The sequence below is a fragment of the Sapajus apella genome, unplaced genomic scaffold (genome assembly GCF_009761245.1).
Source record: "Sapajus apella isolate SASKATOON/1434 unplaced genomic scaffold, GSC_monkey_1.0 scaffold166, whole genome shotgun sequence".
NCBI lineage: Eukaryota > Metazoa > Chordata > Mammalia > Primates > Cebidae > Sapajus > Sapajus apella.
In genome coordinates, this window is record NW_022437106.1 from 788,011 (window position 1) to 813,388 (window position 25,378).

Consider the following 25,378-nt stretch of genomic DNA (forward strand, 5'->3'; position numbering starts at 1 on the left):
GTGCTTACAAATTTTCAAGAAGGGCCATCTGTACCCTTTCTCAGTTTCCTGTTCCCGTGTCCAGTGCCCAATAAGAGTGTAAACTGAGGCAGAAAGGCCCCAAACACAGATGTAGATGCAGAGCAAAGAGAAACACACAGTAGGGGTTTCGATACAGGGTCATTAGCCTAGAATCAAAGCAGGAGTGAGGGATAGTGGACTCGAGAGGAATGGGAACCACCTCTCCAGGCTGCTCCGAAGGAATTTAAGCAGCAGACAATGTGCAGGAGAAGATGACCTCGAATTCTTTGGCATCTCAGCAGTTCTGTATTTCAAAGGTTTGACAGTCTTTGAAATATTAAAGTTTGTGTGCCTTAAAACTCATGAGAGACAATGAAGACATTCACCGAACCTGTCTAGATAAAGGTTACAGGGACTCAAAGATGCAACGAAAAGTTACAAGATGGAATTGATGGTTTGGGGTGCACCATTGCCCTCTATTGGATTTTAAATAAATCAGACCTCTTAGTGTAGGTGTGTTTCACTATCTCTGGCTGAGTTTGCTTCGAATGGGAAGTTAATTGATCCTTTTACTGGGCACCTTTGAGTGGGAAGTTAATTGATCCTTTTAAATGCATCCTTCTGTCTCCTGCCCCTTCCCTGAGGAAATCAACCAGAGTAACGCTGAGGACAGGTCATTTGCATGTCTTCATTCACTCAACAAACATTTCCTAGCTGCCTGCTAAGCCCGGGCTAGGCATTGTAGAGAATCTAAGGAAAAAAAATCACAATGACTGCGATTTGTTGGATACCGCCTATGTGTCAGCGTCTACACATTAATACAAAACGATCCCACGAAGTACTGGTGACTCCAATGCCACGGATAAGGAAACAGGACACTCAGGAAGTAAATGGCACATTTGGGATTCAAATGCAGGTTCATCTACTACTAGGCCTATATTCTGTCCACTAAGCTATAACTCTTCCCCTCAAGAAGTTTATAAACTATTAGGGGAGATAGTATGAGGATACAAATGTGTATATCAGGGTCTTACGAACTGCAGCCAATGGGGGCCAAATTCAGCCCATCATGTGTTTTTGACCTTGAGCTAATTTATATCTTTACATGGTTGAAAAAAATATCAAGAGAATAATAATTGTCTTCCTGTCATGTAAAAATGCTGTGAAATTCAAATCTCAGTGTCCAAAAATAAAGTTTTGTGGGAACCCTGCTATGCCCATTCATTTACCATCATCTAAGCCTACCTTCCTGGCTACAAAAGCATGGCCGAGTCACTGTGACAGAGACGGGATGGCCCACAAAGCCAAAAATATTTACTCTCTGGCTCTGTAGGTTTGACAACTGAAGGTCTGTACTCCAGAGTGGAATGTTCTGTACCAATAGGAAAGGGTTTTTGGTTTTTTGGTTTTTAAGTGCTTGAGCAGTTCAGAAGAGGAGAAACAAATTTATTTGGCCCACAGAGTGCACAGCTGGAGGGGATAGACAGGTGTGCTCTGTTTTAAGACTCAATGCATGAAAACCCGGATTTTAAAACAGATAAATTAAAAGGTAGTTATTTGCATAACAAATTTTCCTTTCATTTTATAAAGCAATTTACCAGAGGGTTCCTTTATAGAATGAGCCTCCATAATACATGCTAATATGATTCCGCTTACAAATACTCTATTCATTATCACTTTTCTAGAATATACCTATTGTACAGAGTGAGGCTTAACTATCATCATTTTTTCCCGGCAGTATAAGGTTTCCCACTTCTGAAGAGTGATTGGACTGACCTTGTCAATCCGACTGGGGGAGGAAGCAACTCTTCTTCATTGTCTCCAAGAGGGGCTTTACCTGTTAAACAGCAAGCCTGCGGATTCTGGCTCTGCATTGTGTGATGTTGAGTAGTTGGTATAATTTTACATTTTTCACTAAGCTCCTCTCAGTAGCTGAAGCCAAAGTCCTAAAGTGTAAACTCGTCTCACTATTCTCTTACTTCATTTCATATACAAGATATACCAATAAAAATTGTTTGTTGGCTGGTCATGGTGGCTCATGCCTGTAATCCCAGCACTTCAAGAAGCTGAGGCAGGCAGATCACTTGAGCCCAGAAGTTCGAGACCAGCCTGGACAACACAGTGAGACCCCCATGTCTATCACACATACACACACACGCACACACACACACACACACACACAAAATTAGCCAGGCATGATGGCACACATCTGTGGTCCCAGCTACTCAGGAGGCTGAGGTGGGAGAATCCTGTGGAGTTCGAGGCTGCATTGAGCTATGATCACACCACTGCACACCAGCCTGGTCAACAAGGGAAAACCTTGCCTCTAAAAGATTAATTAGTTATTAATTAATTTTGTTGCTGATGTCCTGATAAATATGTGACAAGCAATACTTGTAAAAAGCAATGTTTCTCTGTCTTTTTAAAAAATTTCAAGGCATTATCTTATCTGAATTACAACATAAACTGGGGCAAGTATTCAAATTAGAGCCACCCCAGGAAAATAGGAAGTGATAGCAATTTAGGACCTGTCTCCTTCCCTCACTGGGTCCTGAGCCTGAATCTTCGCATGGCTTTGTGGTGTTATGCAATTGCTCTTTGTAAGAGATACATAAAATGGAAACCTTCGCTATTCATAGCCAACTTAGGAGGAGCTGAATTTGATCAAGAAGTTTCTTGCCGGGTACCATTTTGATGGTAACTACGTGTTTCTGAACAAATCCACTTATAATCTGGGTTTCAAATGGAGGTTATTTTAAAGAGCTGCCACATGGCTTTTGTTTTCATCCACTGTGGTGGCTGTATTTTAGAAGTAGACAAGCATTCCTGGTATATAGCGTGAATATTTTTTAGGATTTTTTGGTGGCAAAAGAAGCTCACATGGAAATGCAAGGGCAGAAAAAATCACATTCAGGGCAGTCCTGTGTGGCATTGCCCTCTGGTAAAGCAGATCCATGTTGCATGCTGCTAATGGCTATTGCATGACAGCTCTTAAAGGGGTAAGCGAGAGAGGCGCAGAGGGCTGGTAAGAAGCAGAGCTAGCAGCGAGGCCCTACAGATGGCGTCATCATCAACGGGGTTGGCGGGGCAGGGGTTGGCGGTGCTGCTGCTGCAGGTGGCTTGGCTGCCCTTGGAGGATGTAGCTTCTCACACTATATGGCAGGTAGCAATTCAGCCAGTTTTCAAGCCCATCACTGGCAGGGAAAGCACATTTAATCCATCTGTGAGGTTCTCTAAAGAGGGGTCTCTTTTCTTTCTTTCTTCTTTTTTTTTTGAAATAGAGTCTCACTCTGTCACCAGGCAGTAAAGTGGCATGATCTTGGCCTAGTGCAGCCTCTGCCTCCCGGATTCAAGGGATTCTTCTGCCTCAGCCTTCCAAGTAGCTGGGACTATAGGCGCCCACCACCATGCCTGGCTAATTTTTGTATTTTTAGTAAAGACAGGGTTTCACTATGTTGCCCATGATGGTCTCGATTTCTTGACCTCATGATCCGCCCACCTTGGCCTCCCAACGTGCTGGGATTACAGGCATGAGCCACCACACCCAACTGAGGGGTCCTCAGAAGTGACAAGCACTGAAATTGAAAACCGCAGCAAAAAGCCTTCGTTGCATTCTTGGATTCAGGCTGTTGCACTCCACCCCCTACAACTCTCTGAATTGTTGCTTCCCAGTTTTTATCTCAATCATATTTTTTTCTTGCTTCTCCAGTGCAGTATGTGGTGGTGGCAGGTACAGATCGTAAAACAAATGGATAAATACTGAATAAACTATATTAGTTCACTTTCCTTTTTCCCTAGTGGTAATTTTTTTGGGGGGTGGGGACAGAGTTTCACTCTTGTTTCCCAGGCTGCAATGCAATGGCACAGTCTCGGCTCACTGCAACCTCTGCCTCCTGGGCTGAAGCAATTCTCTTGCCCCAGCCTCCCGAGTAGCTGGGATTATAGGTGCCCAACATCACGCCTGGCTAAGTTTTGTATTTTTAATAGAGATGAGGCTTCGCCATGTTGGCTCTGGTTACCATTTTTAAACTTTTCAAAATTAACGCTAATGGTTCTAGAGGAATGGGATATACATTTCCATGTGTTTTAATGATCAAACAGAAGACCGACACCCGAGGGTGGCATATTTACCATTCTCTGCTATGCGGGGTGCTTCAAGGGAAGAGTTTTTGAAGCCCTGCGGTTTAAACAAAAAGAGAGCATACCCCACCCCACCCTGAGCAAACAGCAGCCAAGCAGATTTCATCTCGCAAATGGAAATGGGAGCAAACAATTTTTTTTCAAAGCGATTTTATGAAGAGTGGGCCTGTTTAATTGGGTTTTTTGAGCCAGGATTAATATTATAAGCTGGGGAGCTCTGTGACATGCCTGTTGTAGGCTTTGCCATACCGCCTGCCTCCTGGGGGAAGGCAGAGAAAAGCGCTGCTATTCAGAAGCAATTTTACTTCTGCCTCGGCCTTCTCATTTCTCACTGAAGTGCTTTGCAGCCAGCCTGGCCCCAGTGCCCAAGCCTGAGCTGTTACATGTAATGTTGGAAAGATCTTCCCCAAATCAAGGTCATGGCTAGAGCTTACCTTGGATGTTTTTTCCATTTCTAATTTATGTAACTTTCTAATATGTTTAGCATTTGCCCTTCTCTTGTCTCCATCCTGCTTATTAAGGTGAATTTGCATAGAAATGGGATCTTGGTCTTCAGGACCATTCACCTGACACTTGATCCCCTGAGGCGACCACTGTCTACTGTTGATACCATGAGGATGACCCACAGAAGCCATGTCTCTCTGCAAACTAGAGTTAAAGCCTTAATTAGAAGAAGCCTTGTGTGCTAAAGTGATGGGGTGAATCAAATCAGCAAAGGCATTTAGCATTAACTTAGGAGGGCAGAATACTCCTTCCTGTTGAGTGGGTCATCCTAGGTCACAACAATTTTGATTTGCCTTCGATAGATGGATCTGGAAGAAAGTGTACAAAAGTGTGTTTGTGGTGGTTTTGTTTGGAAGTACGTTTTGACTGGTGATAAAGCTCAGAGAGTTAACTATGACCTTTTACTTTGACTCCAGGACTATTTTTTGCTTAGCATCTACCTTTGAATGGGTAATATTCATCTCTATAAATTACCTGCAAAAGATGGAGCAATTGTGGAGAATCAGAGAACCGAGCCCCTTGCTATCACCCTGTTGCAGTCGGCTTTAATCCTCTGATCTCCTGGCAGCCACCTTCCTCATTAACCCAAATCTCACTTACTTGGGTAGGAATTCGCACTGAGAGGACAACTGTGGTCCCAGTTGACTGGTCACTGGAAGACTATTAGGTTTGAGGGTATTTATTTTCTAATCTAAAGGGTTTGAGATTTAGGGAAATTTTGATCAACAACAAAATAACAGCTTTCAAGATTGTCCTGACAGTAAGCTGTCTTCGCAGAGAATCACAGTATTTGATAGTCATGGAGATTAGGTCTCTAATTTCAATGAGAAAAGTTCACAGGAGATGGGAGGAACAGAAGAAAACTCATGCTGATTTTGGTCAGGCTACCTTTGCTGGGGAAAAATTCATTCCATAAAATTATTTTAACACATAAATACCATTTAGCTTTATCTTGTATAATGCTTTGCATTTTTTTTTTTAGATGAACTCTTGCTCTGTTGCCCAGGCTAGAGTGCAGTGGTGCCATCCTGGCTCACTGCAACCTCCGCTTCCCAGGTTCAAGTGATTCTGCTGCCTCAGCCTCCTGAATAGCTGGGATTACAGGCATGTGCCACTGCACCCAGCTAATTTTTGTATTTTTAGTAGAGACGGGGTTTCTCCATGTTGACCAGGCTGGTCTCGAACTCCTGATCTCAGGTGATCCGCCCGCCTTAGCCTCCCAAAGTGCTGGGATTGCAGGCGTGAGCCACCATGCCCAGTCTGCATCTATAATTTTGATTTAACCTTACAACTTTATTAATTGAATATTCCGATCACCATTTTATAGATGCGGAAACAGACTCGAAGGATTCAATTGTTTGCCTAAGACTGTACAGCTTTCTACCAACAAAATTGGGATTGGCGCCAGCTCTCTTGCCATTACATCCCCACTGTCTCCTAAAGCACAACTCTAGTTCATACTCAATGTATCACATAGGCTGACTCATTTATCTTTACATGGGTCTCATGCATTATGAGAAGGGGGCTGCTATTTTAACTCAATTCAAAAATACTAAAATCAAAATCTCAAAAATATACTTAGTTTATAATATAATCATAAAATAAGTAATCTGACCAATTGAGTCTCCCAACTCAAAGTCCAAAAGATGCTTTCTACTCTCAACCCATGCAGAAGGAAGCTGAGTTCCCCACTGGCCAATGCTGTCTAATTCTCTTAAATGATTCAGATGTAAGAGAGGAAATGGCATGTGTCTAATTAACACTGCCTGGTTAAATATAGCTGCCAAGGGACAGCCTTGGGACAGTGTTTACAGAATAGTCTTTCCAGCCCCTTGGGCCTCAAGTTACAGATGATAGCAAGCCTTCCCTCCTTATCAGCTGCAAACAGAGATGCCCCCAGAAGCGGTGTCAGGCCAGAATGATGAAAGGAGAAGGGAAAGGCTGCGGCTGGCCTTCATTTCCTGCTCCTGCTATCTGGGGATTCAGAGAATGATCCCAGGACCCAGATCTTGAAGATTCCAACAGCTCTTCCTGCAAACACAAGCCCTTGTGCGCCTGAGCCTTGCTCTCCAGCCTGGAGACATCCATCTGCCCACTCTGCTAGGAACTGCTGAGTGTCAGGAAGCACCATCGGCTCTGCTGTCCTCCTCCTGGCAAAGAGGCACAATGACCACATTATTTCTCTTCCAGCTTCACATTACAGCATGGAAGCTGTCGCCAAGTTTGATTTCACTGCCTCAGGTGAGGATGAACTGAGCTTTCACACTGGAGATATTTTGAAGGTAGGTAACGTGGGGCCCCAGGGGAGCAATAGGGAGTTTCGGTTCCTCAGTAATCTAACAGTCCCTGCCTCTGTCTCTCAACAACTGCCTGTGGTTCCTTTTAAAAAGAGAAGTTCACCTTGATTCCCTTTGCGCATACTTATACCAGACACCAACCAGGCCAGGTAATAGACATACAGAGTCGGCAGAAGCCACCATCCTGGTCCTGAGAGGTTCATCGTCCGGAGAGGGGAACACATCCACCCCAAAGAGCTGTTACAGATGTTCTTGGCTAAGTTCTCAGGGAGCACAGGTGAGGGAACAAGTGATTCCCCCTTGAAAGATAGAAGTTGGGCCGGGCGTGGTGACTTATGCCTGTAATTCCAGCACTTTGGGAGGCCAAGGCTGGTGGATCACTGGGTCAGGAATTCAAGAACAATCTGGCCAAGATGGTGAAACCCTGTCTGTAGTGAAAACACAAAAAAATTAGCCGGTCATGGTGGCGGGCGTTTGTATTCCCAGCTACCTGGAAGGCTGAGGCAGAGAATTGCTTGAACCCGGGAGGCGGAGGTTGCAGTGAGCCGAGATCTCACCACTGCACTCCAGCCTAGGCAACAGAGACTCTATCTCAAAAAAAGAAAAAATAGAAAAAAGATAGGGGTTGTAGGAGTGTGTGCAGTGTGAATGTCAGGAATGCACTGAAGGTGAGTCGGGCTTTTAGCTGAAGCTCACACATGTGCAAGCCCGTGCTAAATTCAGGGAGCAGCGCCAGGCTCAGCAGAGCTGGAACTCAGGAGGAGAGGCTGTGGGTGGAGACAGCTTGGGAAAGGCAGTCACAGAGGACGAGGCTCGACAAAGGCCATGCACACCTGGCCACTTAGGGGCTGCTTAAAACTTGTCCTCAGCCAGCACTTGAGTTGTAGTGGCCACTTGCTGAGCTGAAGTAACCTTGGGCTTCTCCCACATTCGTGCACCATACTTTCAGACTCTGCATCTTAGCCCCGGGTTTTTTTGTTGTTTTTTATTTTTTTGACCAAAGAGCACAAGCCCTTCAGGAGGCTATTTGGGAGTGTGTGGAGTCAGAGCCCCCCTCCCTGGCCTCAGGGCACCCTCAGATAGCCTGATCCCTGTTCCTCAGCAGCCCTGATGAGCCTTCTCAGATGTCCAGTGGCACAGAGGCCATTAGTGTCTCACCACCGAGAATTATGTTTGTTTTACAAAGAACCTCGTCAGCCTGTGAGAGGGTGACTGAAAGTGTCTGAGGAGCACAAAACACACAGAATGCTTTCTTGTGGAATATGAACATGCCCAGTAGGTAGCCTTCTAACTGCTCTCAACTTTCAAGATCTAGTAATGTGGTGGCAAAGCGTAGGCCTTCACAAACTTAAAATGAGTGGGGCCCGCTGACCCCGGAGAAGCTGTCTTTCCCTGCGTTGGGATCTTACCAAGCTCCTGGAGGGACTTGCTGTGCGGTGAGAAGGTGCTGCCTCCCCATGGGGCACTGTCACCACGTGACTATCAGCCACTGAAGTTGATGCATCCTGGCAGCAACTTCCACCCTCATCTTCCATGGCAAAAAGAGCCTGGTATCTTACTTAAGTTTTCTCTAGTCCCCAGAAAAAGAAAAAGGAAAAGAAGAAATAATTTGCTCAGCTCTGCTTCCCAGTCCAGTTCCTGCTTTCTTTTCTCTCCTTCGTTGCTAATACTGGGAAGAATTCTCTGCACTGGGCGCACTCCACTTCCTCCCTTCCCACTCCCTCCACAGCCCTCTGAAATCTGCCTTTTACCCTCCCCTCGACATTCTCTTGAAGTTCACCGGTGATCTCCTTAACGTGTAGTATAAGACCCTATGGAAGCGTTTGTCTGTGGGACTGACACTGCTAACCGGCCCTCTCCTGGAAGCCCCGTTCTCCCTGGCTCTGATGGCACCACCCTCTCTGGGTTCTTCTCCCCTCTTCCTCAGCACTCCTACAGGTCTATTTCCAAGGGTTCTTTTTCCTTTCTTGATCCTGAAATATACACCTCCCTGAAGATACTGTCTTTGGCTTTCTGATTTTTCTTCTCACTCTGAGCCATCTCGTCCACTTCTCCGATGGCAACTATCACCACTGTGCCAAAGACCCTCAAGTCTATGGTTCGTGTTCTAACTCTGACCTTGCTCTTGAACTCCAGACCCAGACTTCCAATTGTCTGCTGGATGTCCCCACAGGAACTCCAGCCCATAACTCAGTATGCCCAGATTCACTGAAACCTCCACACCCATCTCACCCCCACTTCCACCTGCAGCCACTCTTCCATCCGTGTTCTAAGTATTATCCTAGGTCAGTCACAAGCCAGAAGCCCTAGTTATCATCAGTGCCTCCCTTACCAAATCCTGGTGACCTGTAACCAATATCTCCTGAGCTCCTGTTCAGGGTCAGGATGCAGCTAAGTGGTTTGCAGGAGACATGATTTCCGCATCTCAGCAAACCTATGAGGTAGGCATTCATTTCCCCTCCATTTCACAGATGAGAAACTGAGGCTAGGGATTAAATCACATGTCCAAAGTCACGCAGCTAAAACATGACCAATCCAGGACCTGGACAGAGCTCTCTCTGACTTCTAAGCACTAAACTCTGCTCTGAATATATATTTTCCTCATATCTCTCAAGCAAGTCCCTTCTTCACCAGAAAAGAGTGTGAGGCAGTAGAAAGGAGCATAGACTTTGGGTCAGATGGATCTGAGTTTGAATCTCAGCTTACTAGCCGTGGGGCCCAGTCACCTGTCCCTGTTTGAGCTTTAGTGTCTTCCTCAGCAAGTGGAGGTAGTATCTATCTTGCTGGATTGTGGGGAAGATTTGAGGTGATGACTCTGGCCCAACACAGATGCCCAATAAATGGTAGCCCGAATTACCGAGATTATCCGTCCCCACTGCCTCTGACTGCTTAGATCATTGCCACAGCTCTTTGACTGACCTCATTGCCTCCTGTCTTTTTCCTCTTTCACTCATTCTACATACTACTCCCAGAGGGATCTTTCCAGACAAATCAGATCATATCATTTCCTTGCTCAAAAGCATTCAGGGGTTTGTAATTACTGACTGATTGAAATCGAAAACATCTGGCCCCAAACCACTGTCCAGTGTCATCATGCACATGTACACATGTGTGCACATACACACAGAGACATCTTTGTGGACATAATGCCCCTAGGTTGCACTGTAACTTGTACACCGCCCTTTCTCGGCCTCTCCCCTCTATACCCAGAGTGCCCCTCTCCCCTCACACACACATATTTGACCTCCTTTACCATGGAAACCTCACTGGTCCTCTCCACTCCCTACCATCCCAGGGAAACAAATCGTTCCCTCTTCAGCTCCTCCCCAGCATTTCACACAAGCTTCACTCATTTCCAGGCACTTAGGACTTTGCCTCACATGGCAGCTATTTATATGCAGGCCATGGCCTATGGTCTCAGGCACCCTCTGTTTCCACTTTTTATTGCTGCCTTTGCCCCGTGGGATCCTGACTGCTCATTTAATCCCCTGGCCAAAGCTGTGCAAGGGCAGGGGCTATGTCTGCCTCAGTGTCTAGAACTCCCTGATACTTGACGACTGGGTGAAGCTTTGATTCCCCTCCATTCCCTGAGATCAATGTCATTATACACGTGTGCACGCACAATGCAGATTCATCTTTGTGTCTTCATAGCATCTAACACAAATCATGGCCCCAAATAGATGCCCAGTACATAGCTCTTGAATTGCTAAATTGCATTTCTTCCTGTTCACTTAGAATTCCATCAGAAAACCTCTTTTCAAATTCTCTCTGTTGCAGGTAAAGAGAAAAATGGGGAGGGTTTGCTGACTGAGCCCCACAGAATGTCTGCAGGATTGTGGTTGGTGCCCATGCCTGGGGCTCCCCACACGTGATTGCAGTGTCTGCCCCCACCTTCCTCAATGGGTAATACACCCAGGATCCTCACAAATGCTTTCAAAGCCAGCTCCTGACTACCCCAGCAATTCGCTTCTGGGATGCTCTGACTCGTTTGGCCTTTTCTGCTAAAGACTAAACAGAGGTTTTCATTAGAAAGGCACAAAAAAATTCTGAGCAGCCACTCACCCTCAACAGACCGTGCATTTCCTGGAGCAGAGGCCCCAGCTTACTTATCATTCACCTGAGTACAATCTGCAGGTGCTCACTAGAAGCTGACCTGCACGGCATGGTAAACAAGATGGTGGACAGGAAACGCCGCCATGTGACTTGATCCTGCTTCTCCTGTGACAGAAACATTTGAAAAGTCAGGAATCAGATATTTTTCCTGTTCATACCACAAACCTCCATACCTGCAGCTATACACAGCACCAGCCTCACATTTGGATCTGCCATTAAATTTGCCAGTAGCTTTGGAAAATGTCTCTGGACCCAGTCCATTTCGGTGTCCTTCCATAATGCATCTAATTCAACCTCATTTCTTCCTGCTAAAATAGCAACCTAAAAGCCCTAAGAGTTAATTCTACGTAATTTGCTTCTTCAATACTTCAGATTTCTGCTATGCTTCTAAAAGCTACAATTTCATCCAATTTAAAAATTCTTCCAGCCGTCATTTGGCCCTTCTCTTCCCACGTCTAACTTATTCTCAGGCCACGTAACCCAGAAAATCATCTCTTAGGGAACATTTTAAGAATTAAGATACAGTAAAGGTAAGAGTAAAACTTCAAGTGTTCAGGCTGAACGCCTAGCTCAGGTTTAGACGATGGGTACATGAGATAGGGGGAACCGAACAGATGGAGAGATGAGAAGAACAGGAAGTCCGGGCCCTGGGCCCGCAACGGCAGGAGGAAGCCATCTTCCCCTCCCCTCAAATACCTTTCTTTGCAGAAAATGAGTATTTAAAAAAAAAAAAAACCTCACCTTCTATACACAGTAAAAAGCCTGTAAATTCACCTCTCTAGAATCACAATGTTAGGTAGACCAGCACCAGGTGGTGGGAGAAACGGCTGCATTGTGGGATCATCTGCAGTTTCTAGAGGAGGTCTGAGGCATGGTGACTAAAATTACAGAGCTGCTTTCAGGTCAGAAAACAAAGTACAAAGTGTGTTTTTGTTTGTTTGTTTGTTTTTGAGACACAATCTCGCTCTGTCACCCAGCTGGAGTGCAGTGGTGCCATCTTGGTTCACTGCAACCTCCCTCTCCTGGGTTCAAGCTATTCTCGTGGCTCAGCCTCGCAAGTAGCTGAGATTACAGGCCTGCACCACCATGCATGGCTAATTTTTGTCTTTTTAGTAGCGATCAGGTTTTGCCATGGTGTCCAGGCTGCTCTCAAACTCCTGACCTCAGGTGATCCACCTGCCTCAGCCTTCCAAAGTGCTGGGATTACAAGCGTGAGCCACGGCACGCGCCCTCAAGGTGTGGTTCTTACAGTGATAAGCCAATTTCCAAATGGCCTCTTTTTCCCTTTCCACTTCACATTTGCTACCCTGGCCAAACACCGCATTTCCATGTGATGGGAGAAAGGAATTCCAAAGCCATGAATTTGGGAGCGACGGGTGGAGTGCAGTGTCCTGTGTTCTTTATGTGGCTGTGAGGTACTGCCGCTGGTTTCCTAGTTCTTTTGACCTAGATTTTCTGCTTCCTCCCTTGCCCCCCTCAGCACACACATACCCACATGTCCTTAGTGACACCAACAGTCACATTTGATGTTGGAAACTATAAAGTTTTCTGTTCTCAGCAATCTCAAACTCAAATATGGGACACACTTTTATTTCTTCAGAGCAAATGACTAAATTCAAAACATACACACACAATGCTTTAAAGAACGTATAAACCCTTCCATGTCCTATTCAGAGCTGGAGGCCTCCCTCATAAGAATATCACATTTGATGGAATTGTATTTTTTTTAAAGAGTCTACACTTTCTGAAGAACTTTCAGGTACCGGGGCTCATTTGATCCTCACATCAGCTCTGTGAGGTGCCAGCTGGTTATTATTATCTCCATTTTTCAAATGGGTAATTGACTTGGCCAAGATCACATAGCTAGTAACAGAGTCAAGCTAGAAACCAGGTCTTCTCATTCCAAACTCACGACACTGTCCCCCTCCACCTTGGAGTGATGTTAGAAATAGGTCATCATCGGCCGGGCGCAGTGGCTCACACCTGTAATCCCAGCACATTGGGAGGCTGAGGCGGTCAGATCACGAGGTCAGAAGTTCGAAACCAGCCTGGCCAAAATGGTGAAACTCCATCTCTACTAAAAAAAAATACAAAAATTAGCCAGGCATGATGGCGGGCGTGCTATTCCTAGTAATCACAGCTACTCAGGAGGCTGAGGCAGGAGAATTGCTTGAAACCAGAAGGCAGAGGTTGCAGTGAGCCGAGATCGTGCCACTGCATTCCAGCCTGGGTGAAAGAGCAAAACTCCACCTCAAAATTAAAAAAAAAAAGATATAGGTCATCATCTCTGGCTCAAGAACTTAGTTCTCTTTCCATTGTCTTCCCATCTTCTTTTCTGGGAGAGAGAAGCCCATGAGTCCTGTGACTTCAATTCCACCCGCTTTCTGGTGACTCTGAAACCCCAGGCTCCAATCTCAGCCTTTCTCCTGGGTCCAGACTGACATATCCAGCTGCTCCCTGACTTTTTCTTCTTAGTTGAAGAATTCAATTCACAATCACCCACATGCAATCTGAAGTCCATGAGCCCTTTCTCAGCCCTGCCTCCTCTCCTGTATCTTCTATTTTTGTAAAGCCATCACCACCTACTCAGTCTCCCAAGCCAGAAATCCAGAGGCATCCCAGAATCCTCTTCTCCCTTCGCTTCCAAGATTGGTCAAGAAATCCTGCCTGTTTGCTTCCAGAATTTCTCTAAAATATGTCCTCGCCTCTTCTTAGCCCACACCCCAACATCTCTTGCCTGGAGGGCTCTGCTCATCTTCCCAGTTTCTCTCCCGGCTTTACCCTTCCAATCTACCTTAATGTTCTGATCTCTGATACAGAGCGCTTGCTCTCTCTATCTCAACCTCAATCTCTCTCTCTTTTTAATTAGAGACAGAGTCTCTCTCTGTTTTCCAGCCTGAAGTACAGTGGTACAATCATAGCTTACTATACTCTTCAACGCCTGGGCTCACGCAATCCTCCTGCTTCAGCCTCCTGATTATCTGGGACTACAGGTGTGCTACCACCATGTCTTGCCAAGTTTTATTTTTATTTTCGTAGAGACAAGGTCTCGCTTTGTTGTCCAGGCTGGTCTCAAACTCCTAGGCTCAAGCAATTCATCCCACTTGGGCCTTCCAAAGGGCTGGGATTACAGGTATGAGCCATCGCACCCAGCCAGAGTTCTTTCTTAACTCTAATTCTTACTGTTCCCTGCTCAAAATTCGTTAAGGGATCCCCCTATATTTCAAGATAAAAATATAAACTTTTCCACATGGACCACAAAGCCCTGTGTATCTAGTTTCCCCTCTGTCTGCTCCTGGATTCACAGTCTACATTCCAGCCACCTGAAGGCATTTCACTCCCAGAATGCACCACACCTCCTCAGAGCAGAAGGAGGAAGTTCCATTGCCATCTAACTTGGCCTCAGTAACTCCTTTCGTTGCCGATGGAAGTGGTCCCTCCTCCACATATGGATGCCTTTTCTATTTCTGCTTTCCCCTTTATCATCGTACTTCTACCAGTTAAGATATTTTCAAAACAAGAAACATAAACTAAAAACTGGCTTAAACATAACAAAGACTTGTAATTTCTCAGCTTCCAGAAGTAGAAAGGCGCCTGGGTATCTTCTAATTCAGTGGATCAGTGACATCATCAGGGTTCTTTCCATCTTTTGTTCTGTTATCCTCATTTAGAATTATTATTCTAGTCTATGTCATAGACTTAAAAAAATTTTTTGTTTGAGAGTCTTGCTCTGTCGCCCAGGCTGGAGTGCAGTGGCATGATCTTAGCTCATTGCAACCTAGGCCTCCTGGGTTCAAGCAATTCTCCGACAGGTGTGCGCCACCAGGCCCAGCTACTTTTTGTATTTTTAGTAGAGATGGCGTTTTGCCATGATGGACAGGCTGATATCGAACTCCTGGCCTCAAGTGATCTATGTGCCTCAGCCTCCCAAAGTTCTGGGATCACAGGCGTGAGCCACCACACCTGGCCTCAGACTTTCAAAACATTCTCAGTGGCAGTGCAAAATATTTGTCTTTTAATGGTGAATCTCATTTTTCAAGAAACCAGAAGCCACATACAGTCAAGTCTGGTGAGTAATATGAGTAACCAAGGTAGGCAGTATATTTGGGGTCACAGTGAAGGTAAGGCCACAGAGTAACATGACAGAACTTAAAGCAAGTTTAGAAAAGGCATCCCGAGTATCTTGAGTTCCAGCCAAACTATCTGTGAAACACACAGCATGTGAACATGAAGAGTTACTGTTTTCAAAGCTGGCCCCACTGGGATGTTTAAATTTGAATCTGCCTGTTTACAAAACAAAAACATGGCCAGGCGCAGTGGCTCACGCCTGTAATCCTAGCACTTTGGGAGGCTGAGGTGGGCAGATCACCTGAGCTCAGGAGTTCGAGAGCAGCCTGACCAACATGGAGAAACCCCATTTCTACTAAAATACAAAATCAGCCCTGCGTGGTGGTGTGTGCCTGTAATCCCAGCTACTTGGGAGGCTGAGGCAGGATAATCACTTGAACCCAGGAGGCAGAGGTCACGGTGAGCCAAGATCAAACCGCTACACTCTAGCCTGGGCAAAAGAGCAAAACTCCATCTCAAAAAAAAAAAAAAATTTATAAAAGGGCCTCATGCAGTGCCTCATGCCTGTAATCCCAGCACTTTGGGAGGCAGAGGCAGGTGGATCACCTGAGGCCAGGAGTTCAAGACCAGCCTGACCAACATGGCGAAAACCCATCTCTACTAAAAATACAAAATTATCCGGGCTTAGTGGTACGTGCCTATAATCCCAGCTACTCGGGGGGCTGAGGCAGGAGAATCGCTTGAACCTGGGAGGCAGAGGTTGCGGTGAGCTGAGATCACACCATTGCACCCCAGCCTGGGCAAGAAGAGCAGAACTCCCATCTCAAAAACAACAACAACAAAAATTAAATTTTTGGAAAGTGTCCTGGTTACCTAGAAGAGAAAAAATAAAACAACCGTGGGTAGCCATTCTTGCCTTCCCACCGTCTGCTCAGATGAGGAGCTTAAGGTGCTGAGACCTGGGACAAACGAGTTTCCAAAATAGAAGAAGGGATTCAGGGTAGTCCCTGAGCACCAAGTCTGGGAGGCCAAGCCACAGCGAGGTGATAGGAGTGGAAGCCACAAGTGGACAGAAATAACTTAGGGTCAGGAGAAGCCAAACTCCAAAGGTAAACCCACAGCCTGGGGTAAATCCTAGAACAGCTGTTGACTTCTTTCCACTTATTAACCTAGTATTTTCCTCTAAGTCCAAAAGGGCTTTCTTTACCCTGCAGCCCCTTTTTGTCTTGTTTTTTGGTGTCCTTCCTGCAACGTCTTTGTCCTTCCTTTTCTTCCATGTAGATTTTAAGTAACCAAGAGGAGTGGTTTAAGGCGGAGCTTGGGAGCCAGGAAGGATATGTGCCCAAGAATTTCATAGACATCCAGTTTCCCGAGTAAGTATTCGCAGCCTGCCGAGATGGGCCTGCCCACGCACACTCCTCTTACTTTTCCAGCAGTCACTAAAATTATCCATGCGAACCCAAGACATTGTCAAAAATGGCTGCCTCTGGAGAGCTCTCCGGAGAGCCTCCAGAGCATGCAGCTGAAGGACACACAGGAGGGAGACTTTGCATGCCATTTCATTCCCTTTTGATTTTACCATGTGCATGTATTGCTATTTTAAATTTTTCTTTCCTTTTCTTTTTTTTTTCTTTCTTTTTTTTTTTTTTTTTTTTTGTGAGTCAAGGTCTCACTCTGTCGCCCAGGCTGGAGTGCAGTGACGCCATCACCACTCACTGCAGCCTCAAACTCCTGGGCTCAAGTGATGCTCTTGCCTCAGCCTCCTGAGTAGCCGGGACTGCAGGCACATGCCACCACGCCCGGCTAATTTTGTTTTTTTAGTAGAGACAGGATTTCACCATGTTGGCCAGGCTGGTCTCAAACTCCTGACCTCAAGTGATCTGCCTGCTTCAGCCTCCCAAAGTACTGGGATTACAGGCATGAGCCACCATGCGCAGCCTATTTTAAGTTCTGGGTTGTTTTGTTTTGTTTTATTTTGAGATGGAGTCTTGCTCTTTTGCCCAGGCTGGAGTGCAGTGGTGCAATCTTAGCTCACTGCAACCTGGGTCTCCCGGATTCAAGCGATTCTCCTGCCTCAGCCTCCCTAGTAGATGGGATTACAGGCACACACCACCACACTTGGCTAATTTTTGTATTTTTAGTAGAGATGGGGTTTCACCATGATGGGCAGGCTGGTCTCAAATTCTTGACCTCAGGTGATCTGCCCACCTCAGCCTCCCAAAGTGCTGGGATTACGGGTGTGAGCCACCGCACCCTGCCTATTTTCAGTTTTTATAAAATGAGTTTGTAAACTCAAATTTCAATCACAGGGTTCCCTAGAATTCCAAAGGGGGCACTATTGACCACCCACTCTGCTGTTCTCCCAAGCACTTCTCTGTGACCTCCCAATCCTGACCATCCTCACCAGGCTCTCAGCCTTCACTCTGTGGGCAGACACTCCCTGCCTTCAGTAAAGCGTACTCACCCTAGTGTGAGAAGTCAGTGGGGGAAGGGAAATTCCCTTCCTAAAGAGGAAATAAAAAATGAAGATTGGGCCTCATTTGTCTCAAGAATTGACCGCAAGGGTTAGATAGAAATCTAATCTTGTCTCAGAACCAGGGTCTGGCTTAAAGAGCAAAAGTTGGTAGAAAACCACAGTAGTGTTGGTGACTCCAGTGACATGCAAGAGCACCACTCATGGTGAACCGGTGCGGACCACCAAGCTAAGAGAGCGACCACTGACCTTGACGGGGCCCTCGATGCTGCCCAGGAATCTGCTAGGTGACCTCTGCGTACCCCACCTGCTCCCCAAACCTCCAGCCCCTCCCTGCATCACTCTCAACCCCTGGCCTTGATTCCAGGTTCTCTGAAACAATGAAAGCCAGCAGAGGTGAAGCTCCCAGGTCCCCCGCCCCCAGCCCCACCACATTCCCCTGCCTCCTGCAAGTGTGCTCAAAGTCAGCCTTTCCTGCAGCTGGCAGACATTCTCCTCTCTCTCCCACACCAACCTTCTTTCCCTCTCTGCTGCATCATTCCTGTCAGTAAACACACCCGCTACAATTCCTCCCAACTTACCAAAACACAAGCAAAACAAAACCCAGGGGCCAGGTGGGTTTTGTGGTGGCTGATGCCTCTAATCCCAGTGCTTTGGGAAGCTGAGGGAGGATCACTTGAGGCTAGGAATTTGAGACCAGCCTGGGCAACATAGCAAGACCCATATCCACAAAATTTTTTTTTTTAATTAGCTGGGTGTGGTGGCATGCGCCTGTAGTCCCAGCTGCTTGGGAGGCTGAGGCAGGAGAATCGCTTGAGCCTGGGAGTTCAAGGCTGTGGTGAGCCATTATTATATCACTGCACTCCAGCCTGGGCAGCAGAACGAGACTCTGTTTCAAAGACAAAATATTTAAATAAATAAAACAAGGAAACTCTTAATCCCAAATCCCCTTCCAGCTGCCACACCGGTTCTTCAGAAGGAGTGTTTGCATTTGCTATTTCCACTCCTCACCTCCCGACCCTTCACACCAGGCTCGCCATGTGCTGCAGCTCCCAGGGGCCATCTCAGCACGATCTGCCCTGGGGATTGCTCCCCCACTGGAATACCTTCTTCATTTTGGCTCCAGGATGTCCTTCCTCTGGTTGTCCTCCCACCTCCCTGGCCACTCCTCCTCAGTATCTTGTGCTGGTTCCTCCCACTCCCCAGCCCCCTATGGGTTTAGAATGTCTCCTTTTCAGCGAGGTCTTTCTCATCACCATGCCTTACATTAATCTCTCACCCCCAGCACCCCATCCGCCCTCTCTGTTTCCACGTTCTCCACAGCACTTACCGTCATCTGACACACTACAGATCTTAATTATTTTGTTCTTTATTGTGTGTCCCCCTTGACTAGAAAGTAAGCTCCCTGAAGGCAGGGGTGTGTATCTGTTCTGCCCACTACCATGTCCCCAGTGCCCGGGAGAGGGCCCAGCACAGTACTAAATGTTCAGCAAAGCTATGAATGAATGAATGATATTGAAACCATGGCCACTCATGTCTAATATGCAGTATGTGGTAATTTTTACAAATCTTGAAAGAAGCCCCCTATCAGATTTCAGTCAGAGGACAAATGTGTATTTCTTAAATCCCCTTCACTTCTAAAACATTTCCTTTGCGATATGACTGCGGTGGCGCACACCCCATTCTTTCTCCCATCCCCACTGCATTTCCTTCACGTGGCAGTGGTGTATGTGGTGCTCTCTTATTTAACCCTGTAGGACTGTGTGGCAAATACTCAGGCAGAATCTCCAGGCCACCAGAAACTGCTGCTTTCAGCCCCCTTGGAGCACAGCCAACCTTCCCCCTCAGTCCCCGGTCTCCAATAAATACATCCTTCCTGCTACCCTTGTCTCAGATTCCCAAACTCTGGAAAGCACAGAGAATTGCTCACAAAGGAATCCAAAGCCAAGACCTGACCAAAGCTAAAGGAACATGCATCTGAGCCTTCTGGTGGCAGTAATTAGAGCAGCCACCTTGAAGCAATGTGACACAGTCCCACCTTTGGCCGCCGAATGATTACAGACACTCATTTTGCTTGTCTGTGGTCAAGAGAGGTCTCTGGCCTCCTGCCTTGAGGCTGTAGCCACAGCTTGCTGGCTCTGTGTAAGTGTTTGACCTATTTCGTACATGCCACACTGTGTGCAGCCGTGCTTCCAGGAGCTGCCACCCTGACCGTTCCGCTGAAAGAGCAGCTTCTCCTGTTTCTTCTTTTCCATAGTAAAGATTATTTCCCAGCCTGGATTTTTTGGGGCGGGCCCAGGATCTGGTTGTATAGACGCCACTCTCTGGCTGCTGCCAGCCTCACTCCTTTCTAAGCGTGTACACTGGGCTCCCTAGGAACACTGCAGCCTCTGCTAGGCACGCTGAGCACAGCCCCCTTGTGCTCCCTGCCAGCCCAGGCGACGTACATCCTAGCTTATAACTCCCCCTTAATGCCCAGGGAGGAGCCTCTAGACCACTGAGGTTCCAGTGTGGGCATAAGCGCCCCAGGCCCTGCTCAGCCGGCTGCACCTGGTTGGCCCCAGTGCCTGAAGCGATCCCTTCCCTCCTGGGTACATCCTCCGTCCCTGCAGCTCTGGTCTATTCCGCAGCTGCCAGCAGGCGGCTGCTTCCTGCAGTGAGTCACTCCCACACTGCCCCATTTTGGTGCAGCGACACATTTCCATGATTCGTTTCCCAGGCCGGAGACTTCTCCTGGAGAGAAGGAACAAAGAGGATGAGTCAAGGGGAATGCTCCCTCGCCTTTCCTGAAAGCCGCCTGGAGCACTGGTTTGATTTCAAAAAGCACCTGGTCCCTCTTTGGTCTCTCTCTGCTCCCTACTGTAGAGTACCCAGCCTCTTTCCCTCTGTGTCATCTCTTCTCCACGTCTCCCTCCTGTCACTCCTGTGTGTCATCCTGATCCTCTGGTTCGATCTCGTCCCACAGATGGTTTCACGAAGGCCTCTCTCGACACCAGGCAGAGAACTTACTCATGGGCAAGGAGGTTGGTTTCTTCATCATCCGGGCCAGCCAGAGCTCCCCGGGGGACTTCTCCATCTCTGTCAGGTACTGATCATTTCTGACACCACACTGGCCCTTCTCAGCCTGTTAACCTCCCAGAATGCTGAAGTGACCTCTGGAACATGACCTAGTGATGAGAAGCATGGTGGCCAACGGGCCAAGCACGGCAGCAGCTTCACAGCCTTCCCAGAACATGCATACACCACTTTTTAGCACACTGGTGTGTGTTCAAAATGATTTCTATGCCCATCTGCCTCCCGTTCCATCCCAGGTGCTTCTGGAAGGGCAGGATTTTCCTCTACTTCATCTTTATGCCTTTAACAGTGTCTTGCACAAAATAGAGAAACTCAGTGAGTATTTGTGGCAGGAAGGAGGGAAAGGAGGAGGAGAACTCCCACTTGTCCACATCCATCTGGGGGTTTAAATCTTAACCTTTTCTTTTACGATTGATGCATATCTGAAGAAGAGTCAGGGAAAAATAGAAATCTCAAGTCATTGCTGTAGGATGCAGGGGCGGAATAGGTGTGGTACCTTTCTTCGCCCATCAGAAGAGTCACAGCTGACACTCCTACAAAAGAGGTTAACAAGAGGAAAGTGAATAAATTTATTTAATCAAAGATTCGTGTGACACAGAAGCCTTCAAAAATGAAGACCCAAGACCCAGGGAAAGCCCTCTATTTTTATGCTTAGGTTAAATGAAGGGTAGCTAACCCTGTAGAAATGGGATTGGACAAAGGGGGTTTGATCTAAGGTAACAGACTGAGGTGGGAAACTGAGCAAGGCCTGTCCCAAGTCATCTTTTTTTTTTTTTTTTTTGATAGGGTCTCTATCTGTTGCCCAAGCTGGAGTGCAGTGGTGCAGTCATGGCTCACCACAGCCTCCATGTTCCAGGCTCAAACAATCCTCCCACCTCAGTCTCTAGAGCAGCTGGGGATACAGGTACACACCACCACACCTGGCTAATTTTTTTTTTTACTTATTTTTTTGTAGAGGCCGGGTCTTACTGTGTTGCCTAGGCTGGTTGCAAACTCCAGGGCTCAAGCAGTCCTCCTGCCTTGGCCTCCCCCACAGTGACCCTCTAGTCTCTCTAACCCACTGTGAAGAAGAGGAATTCTAATTTCTGTGACTCACTCTGGGGGAGAAGGAGGAGCAGGAGACAGGAGGGCAGGAGAACCCCAAACATAGACTTTGCTTCCAAGGCTGCTTCTGAAGCCTTGCAGTCTCCTTTGGTTCGAAGCACCCAGCATGCCAAGGGGTGTCGTTTTCTGAGCCCCAACAAATACATGTATAGTTAGTTGTTGGCAGCTAAATAAAAAGAAAGGCTACTTCAACACAGTACAGTACAGCAAAACCGAAAACAACAGAACAAAGCCAAGGAGGGCCAGGAGCGCGGGAGGACTGTAACAGGAAGCCTCACTAAGAGGCAGCACCCTGTAGGAAGTGACTCAGTCCACGTGTAGACACTACACAGCCCTAAACTCGGAAGCCCGATTCCGAACACACTGTGTGTGGTCAGCATGTTGGGGATCACAAGTCACATATCAGACTTGACCACATGTGAAACTGCAAGAATGTGATGGTGTTAGCAGATCAGGAGAAGTAAGTAAAACCTTACTACCGAGTTACTGACAGGAAATACCGATCTGGTTCATTCAATGTATTTTAAAAGGCATGCAGCTTTTCCTTTTCGTTTTTAGTACAGAAATCCAATCTCAGGTAATAAACCATGGCCGCTTTGCTATTTAGAAAGAATGGGTATTTTAAAGCATAGGTAGGAAAGACTAACAACAGGTCAACAATTTGTACGCATGCATAACTTTAAAGTGGTCTCTTTAGCATTGCGCTTGCAATCTTGCTTAAACTCTTAATTTTCCTCAATAAAAACTTTCTTTTTATAGCTTGAGAAATGGTAATGTTTAGTTCAGGACAATATTGATGTATCCCAAATTCTAACCTTGTTAGGTCTTCATTAATGAAATTTTCCTCCATTAACATATATTACAAGTCAAGGTCGACGAGGTGGCACATCCCTGTAACCCCAGCACTTTGGGAGGCTGAGGTGGGAGGATTGCTTGAGCTGAGGAGTTGGAGACCAGCCTGGGCAACATAACAAGACCTCATTTCTACTGAAAATAAAAAATTAACCCAGTGCGGTGGCACATGCCTGTGGTCCCAACCACTTGGGAGGTTGAGGTGAGAGGATTGCTGGAGCCTCGGGTGTTGAGGCTGCAGTGAGCCGAGATTGCGCCACTGCACTCCAGCCTGGGTGACTGAGCAAGACCCTGTCTCAAAAGAAAAAATAATTATGTACATATATTGTTAGAAAAAAATAGTTATATTTAACATGTATGTATATATATTACAAGTAAAAAAAAATTTTTTTTTTTTTTTTTGAGACGGAGTTTCGCTCTTGTTACCCAGGCTGGAGTGCAATGGCGCGATCTCGGCTCACCGCAACCTCCGCCTCCCGGGTTCAGGCAATTCTCCTGCCCCAGCCTCCTGAGTCGCTGGGATTACAGGCACGCGCCACCATGCCCAGCTAATGTTTTGTATTTTTAGTAGAGACGGGGTTTCACCACGTTGACCAGGATGGTCTCGATCTCTTGACCTCGTAATCCACCCGCCTCGGCCTCCCACAGTGCTGGGATTACAGGCTTGAGCCACCGTGCATGGCCAAATTTTTTTTTTTTTTGACATAGAGTCTTGCTCTGTCTCCCAGGCTGGAATGCAGCGGCACGATCTCGGCTCACTGCAACCTCCGCCTCCCGAGTTCAAGCGATTCTTCTGCCTCAGCCTCCTGAGTAGCTGGGACTACAGCTGCGCGCCACTACACCCAGCTAATTTTTGTATTTTTAGTAGAGGCAGGGTTTCACCATATTGTTCAGGCTGGTCTTGAACTCCTGAACTCATGATCCACCTGCCTCAGCCTCCCAAAGTGCTGGGATTACAGGTGTGAGCCACCACGCCCGGCTCAAGTCAAATCTATTTCTTAAGACTCCTCTGTCTGCCCCATTATAAACTTGACCAAGTAATTTGTTAGACTGAGAGGTATCTCTTGGGCCTTTGGTTTGCATGAAAATGTCTCTGACTTTTTCAGCTAGAAACTATGGTTTTTGTGGGTTTTTTTTGTTTTTTTGAGACAGTCTCACTCTGTCGCCCAGGCTAGAGTGCAGTGGCACGATCTTGGCTCACTGTAACCTCTGCCTCCCAGGTTCAAAGTGATTCTTATGCCTCAGCCTCCCGAGTAGCTGGGACCACAGATTCGCACCACCACACACAGCTAATTTGTGTGTGTGGGCAGGGATTTAGTAGAGAGGGGGTTTTGCCATGTTGTCCAGGCTGGTGTTGAGCTCGTGGCCTCATGTGATCTTTCCACCTTGGCCTCCCAAAGTGCTGGGATTACAGGCATGAGCCATCATACCCGACCCTGAAACTATGGTTTATATTTCCTTTATTAAAGTGAATTTTACAAAACAGTCAGCCTTGACTTCTGCCAAAGTCTTCCTCTGATATTGAGGCAATGAAGCTTCTAGTTATGGTGACAATTACCATAATCATTATCACATCTTCTACAGAAATGTAGTATAATATATTCCAAGGCAAAATCATTGTTAATTATTTTTACATCTGTCATGGGCACAGATAATTAAGAGCTAATTGTAGTTCTATCACTCAGCATTTGTTAAGGGCCTAAACCACTAGATTTTGGAGTCTAATGCCCTGAATTGCATCCTTTCCTCTGTTCCTCTCCAGGCTTGAGACAGTGATCAGGCCTCTCCTTTTAGACCCAGATGACCAACTACAACCCTCACATCCACGCTTACAGCTCATCAGCGTAAAAGCGGCAGTGTTTCACACTCTGACTTCTTTGACTATGAGGTGGTGGATGAATAATTATAATACCACAAGCATATTTCCTCCTCCTCACCCAGATGTGAAGGGTAATGACTTTGAGTTGAGCCACGTTGCCTTAGAATGAAGAAATTATCACCAGTTGGTGGCCAAAAACCAAGGGGAAGACTACGCAGTGATTGTGATGTGTTGATTACCACCCCACATCAGTCAAGCGAGAGACCACTTGTACAACCTTTGGCTTCACCCTGCTATGAGCAAATCCCAGCACATAAGATGAGATTGAGGGTCAGAATTTCCATCTCCTTCTTAGCACAGATCCCTAAATCCATCCCGAAGAAACCTCCACTTACTCTCAGAGGTATCTTTATTCTCTGAGACCCTTTAAAATCCTTGACCTTTCTTTTATACCAGGCAGTTGGCATCACTAGTGCCAGTTTATTTTTAGATATACATGTATGACTGAAAAATAAACTTTACATCCAAAAGAGAATGGCTTGGCAATGAAGTAAAACTGGATCTAATGGTAAAGGCTCAGCCCACTCTTCCTAGGTAGATAAAATCCATTTTCTCTAGCCCTGGTTCAAATGTGTCCCTTCACTTGTGAGTCTAGACTGGTATCAAAAGGTGCTGATATAAAAGACGTTATCATGTTTACATAGCTTGACAGGCCAAGCTCACTAGACTGGAGTCAGAGACTCAGGGGTTCTGGCCTCAACCCTGGGCCTCTCTGAGTCCTCTTAGTGTTCTCATCTGTGAAATGGAGAAGTAAGGCTAAACAATCTCCAAGATCCTTTTCAATTAAAACTCTATCATTCCGCCCGGCATGGTGGCTCACACCTGTAATCCCAGCACTTTGGGAGGCCAAGGTGGGTGGATCACCAGAGGTCA

The 25,378-nt window shown here is 46.6% G+C and overlaps 1 protein-coding gene across 10 annotated transcripts in view; it reads left to right on the plus strand.

Moving 5' to 3' along the window:
• Positions 1-25,378, plus strand: part of GRAP2 (GRB2 related adaptor protein 2) — a 77,375-nt gene that overhangs the window by 40,215 nt on the left and 11,782 nt on the right. For 2 of the 10 annotated variants that reach the window (XM_032267150.1, XM_032267151.1), the window contains exons 2-4: positions 6,835-6,926; positions 16,404-16,495; positions 20,561-20,680. In XM_032267150.1, coding sequence (XP_032123041.1) covers positions 6,849-6,926; positions 16,404-16,495; positions 20,561-20,680 — 290 coding nt within the window. In that variant the 5' untranslated portion in view covers positions 6,835-6,848. Of the gene's footprint in view, positions 1-5,849; positions 6,927-12,224; positions 12,470-16,403; positions 16,496-20,560; positions 20,681-25,378 lie in introns of those variants that run through there. The other 8 variants (XM_032267157.1, XM_032267158.1, XM_032267155.1 and 5 more) reach the window with 7 other exon arrangements.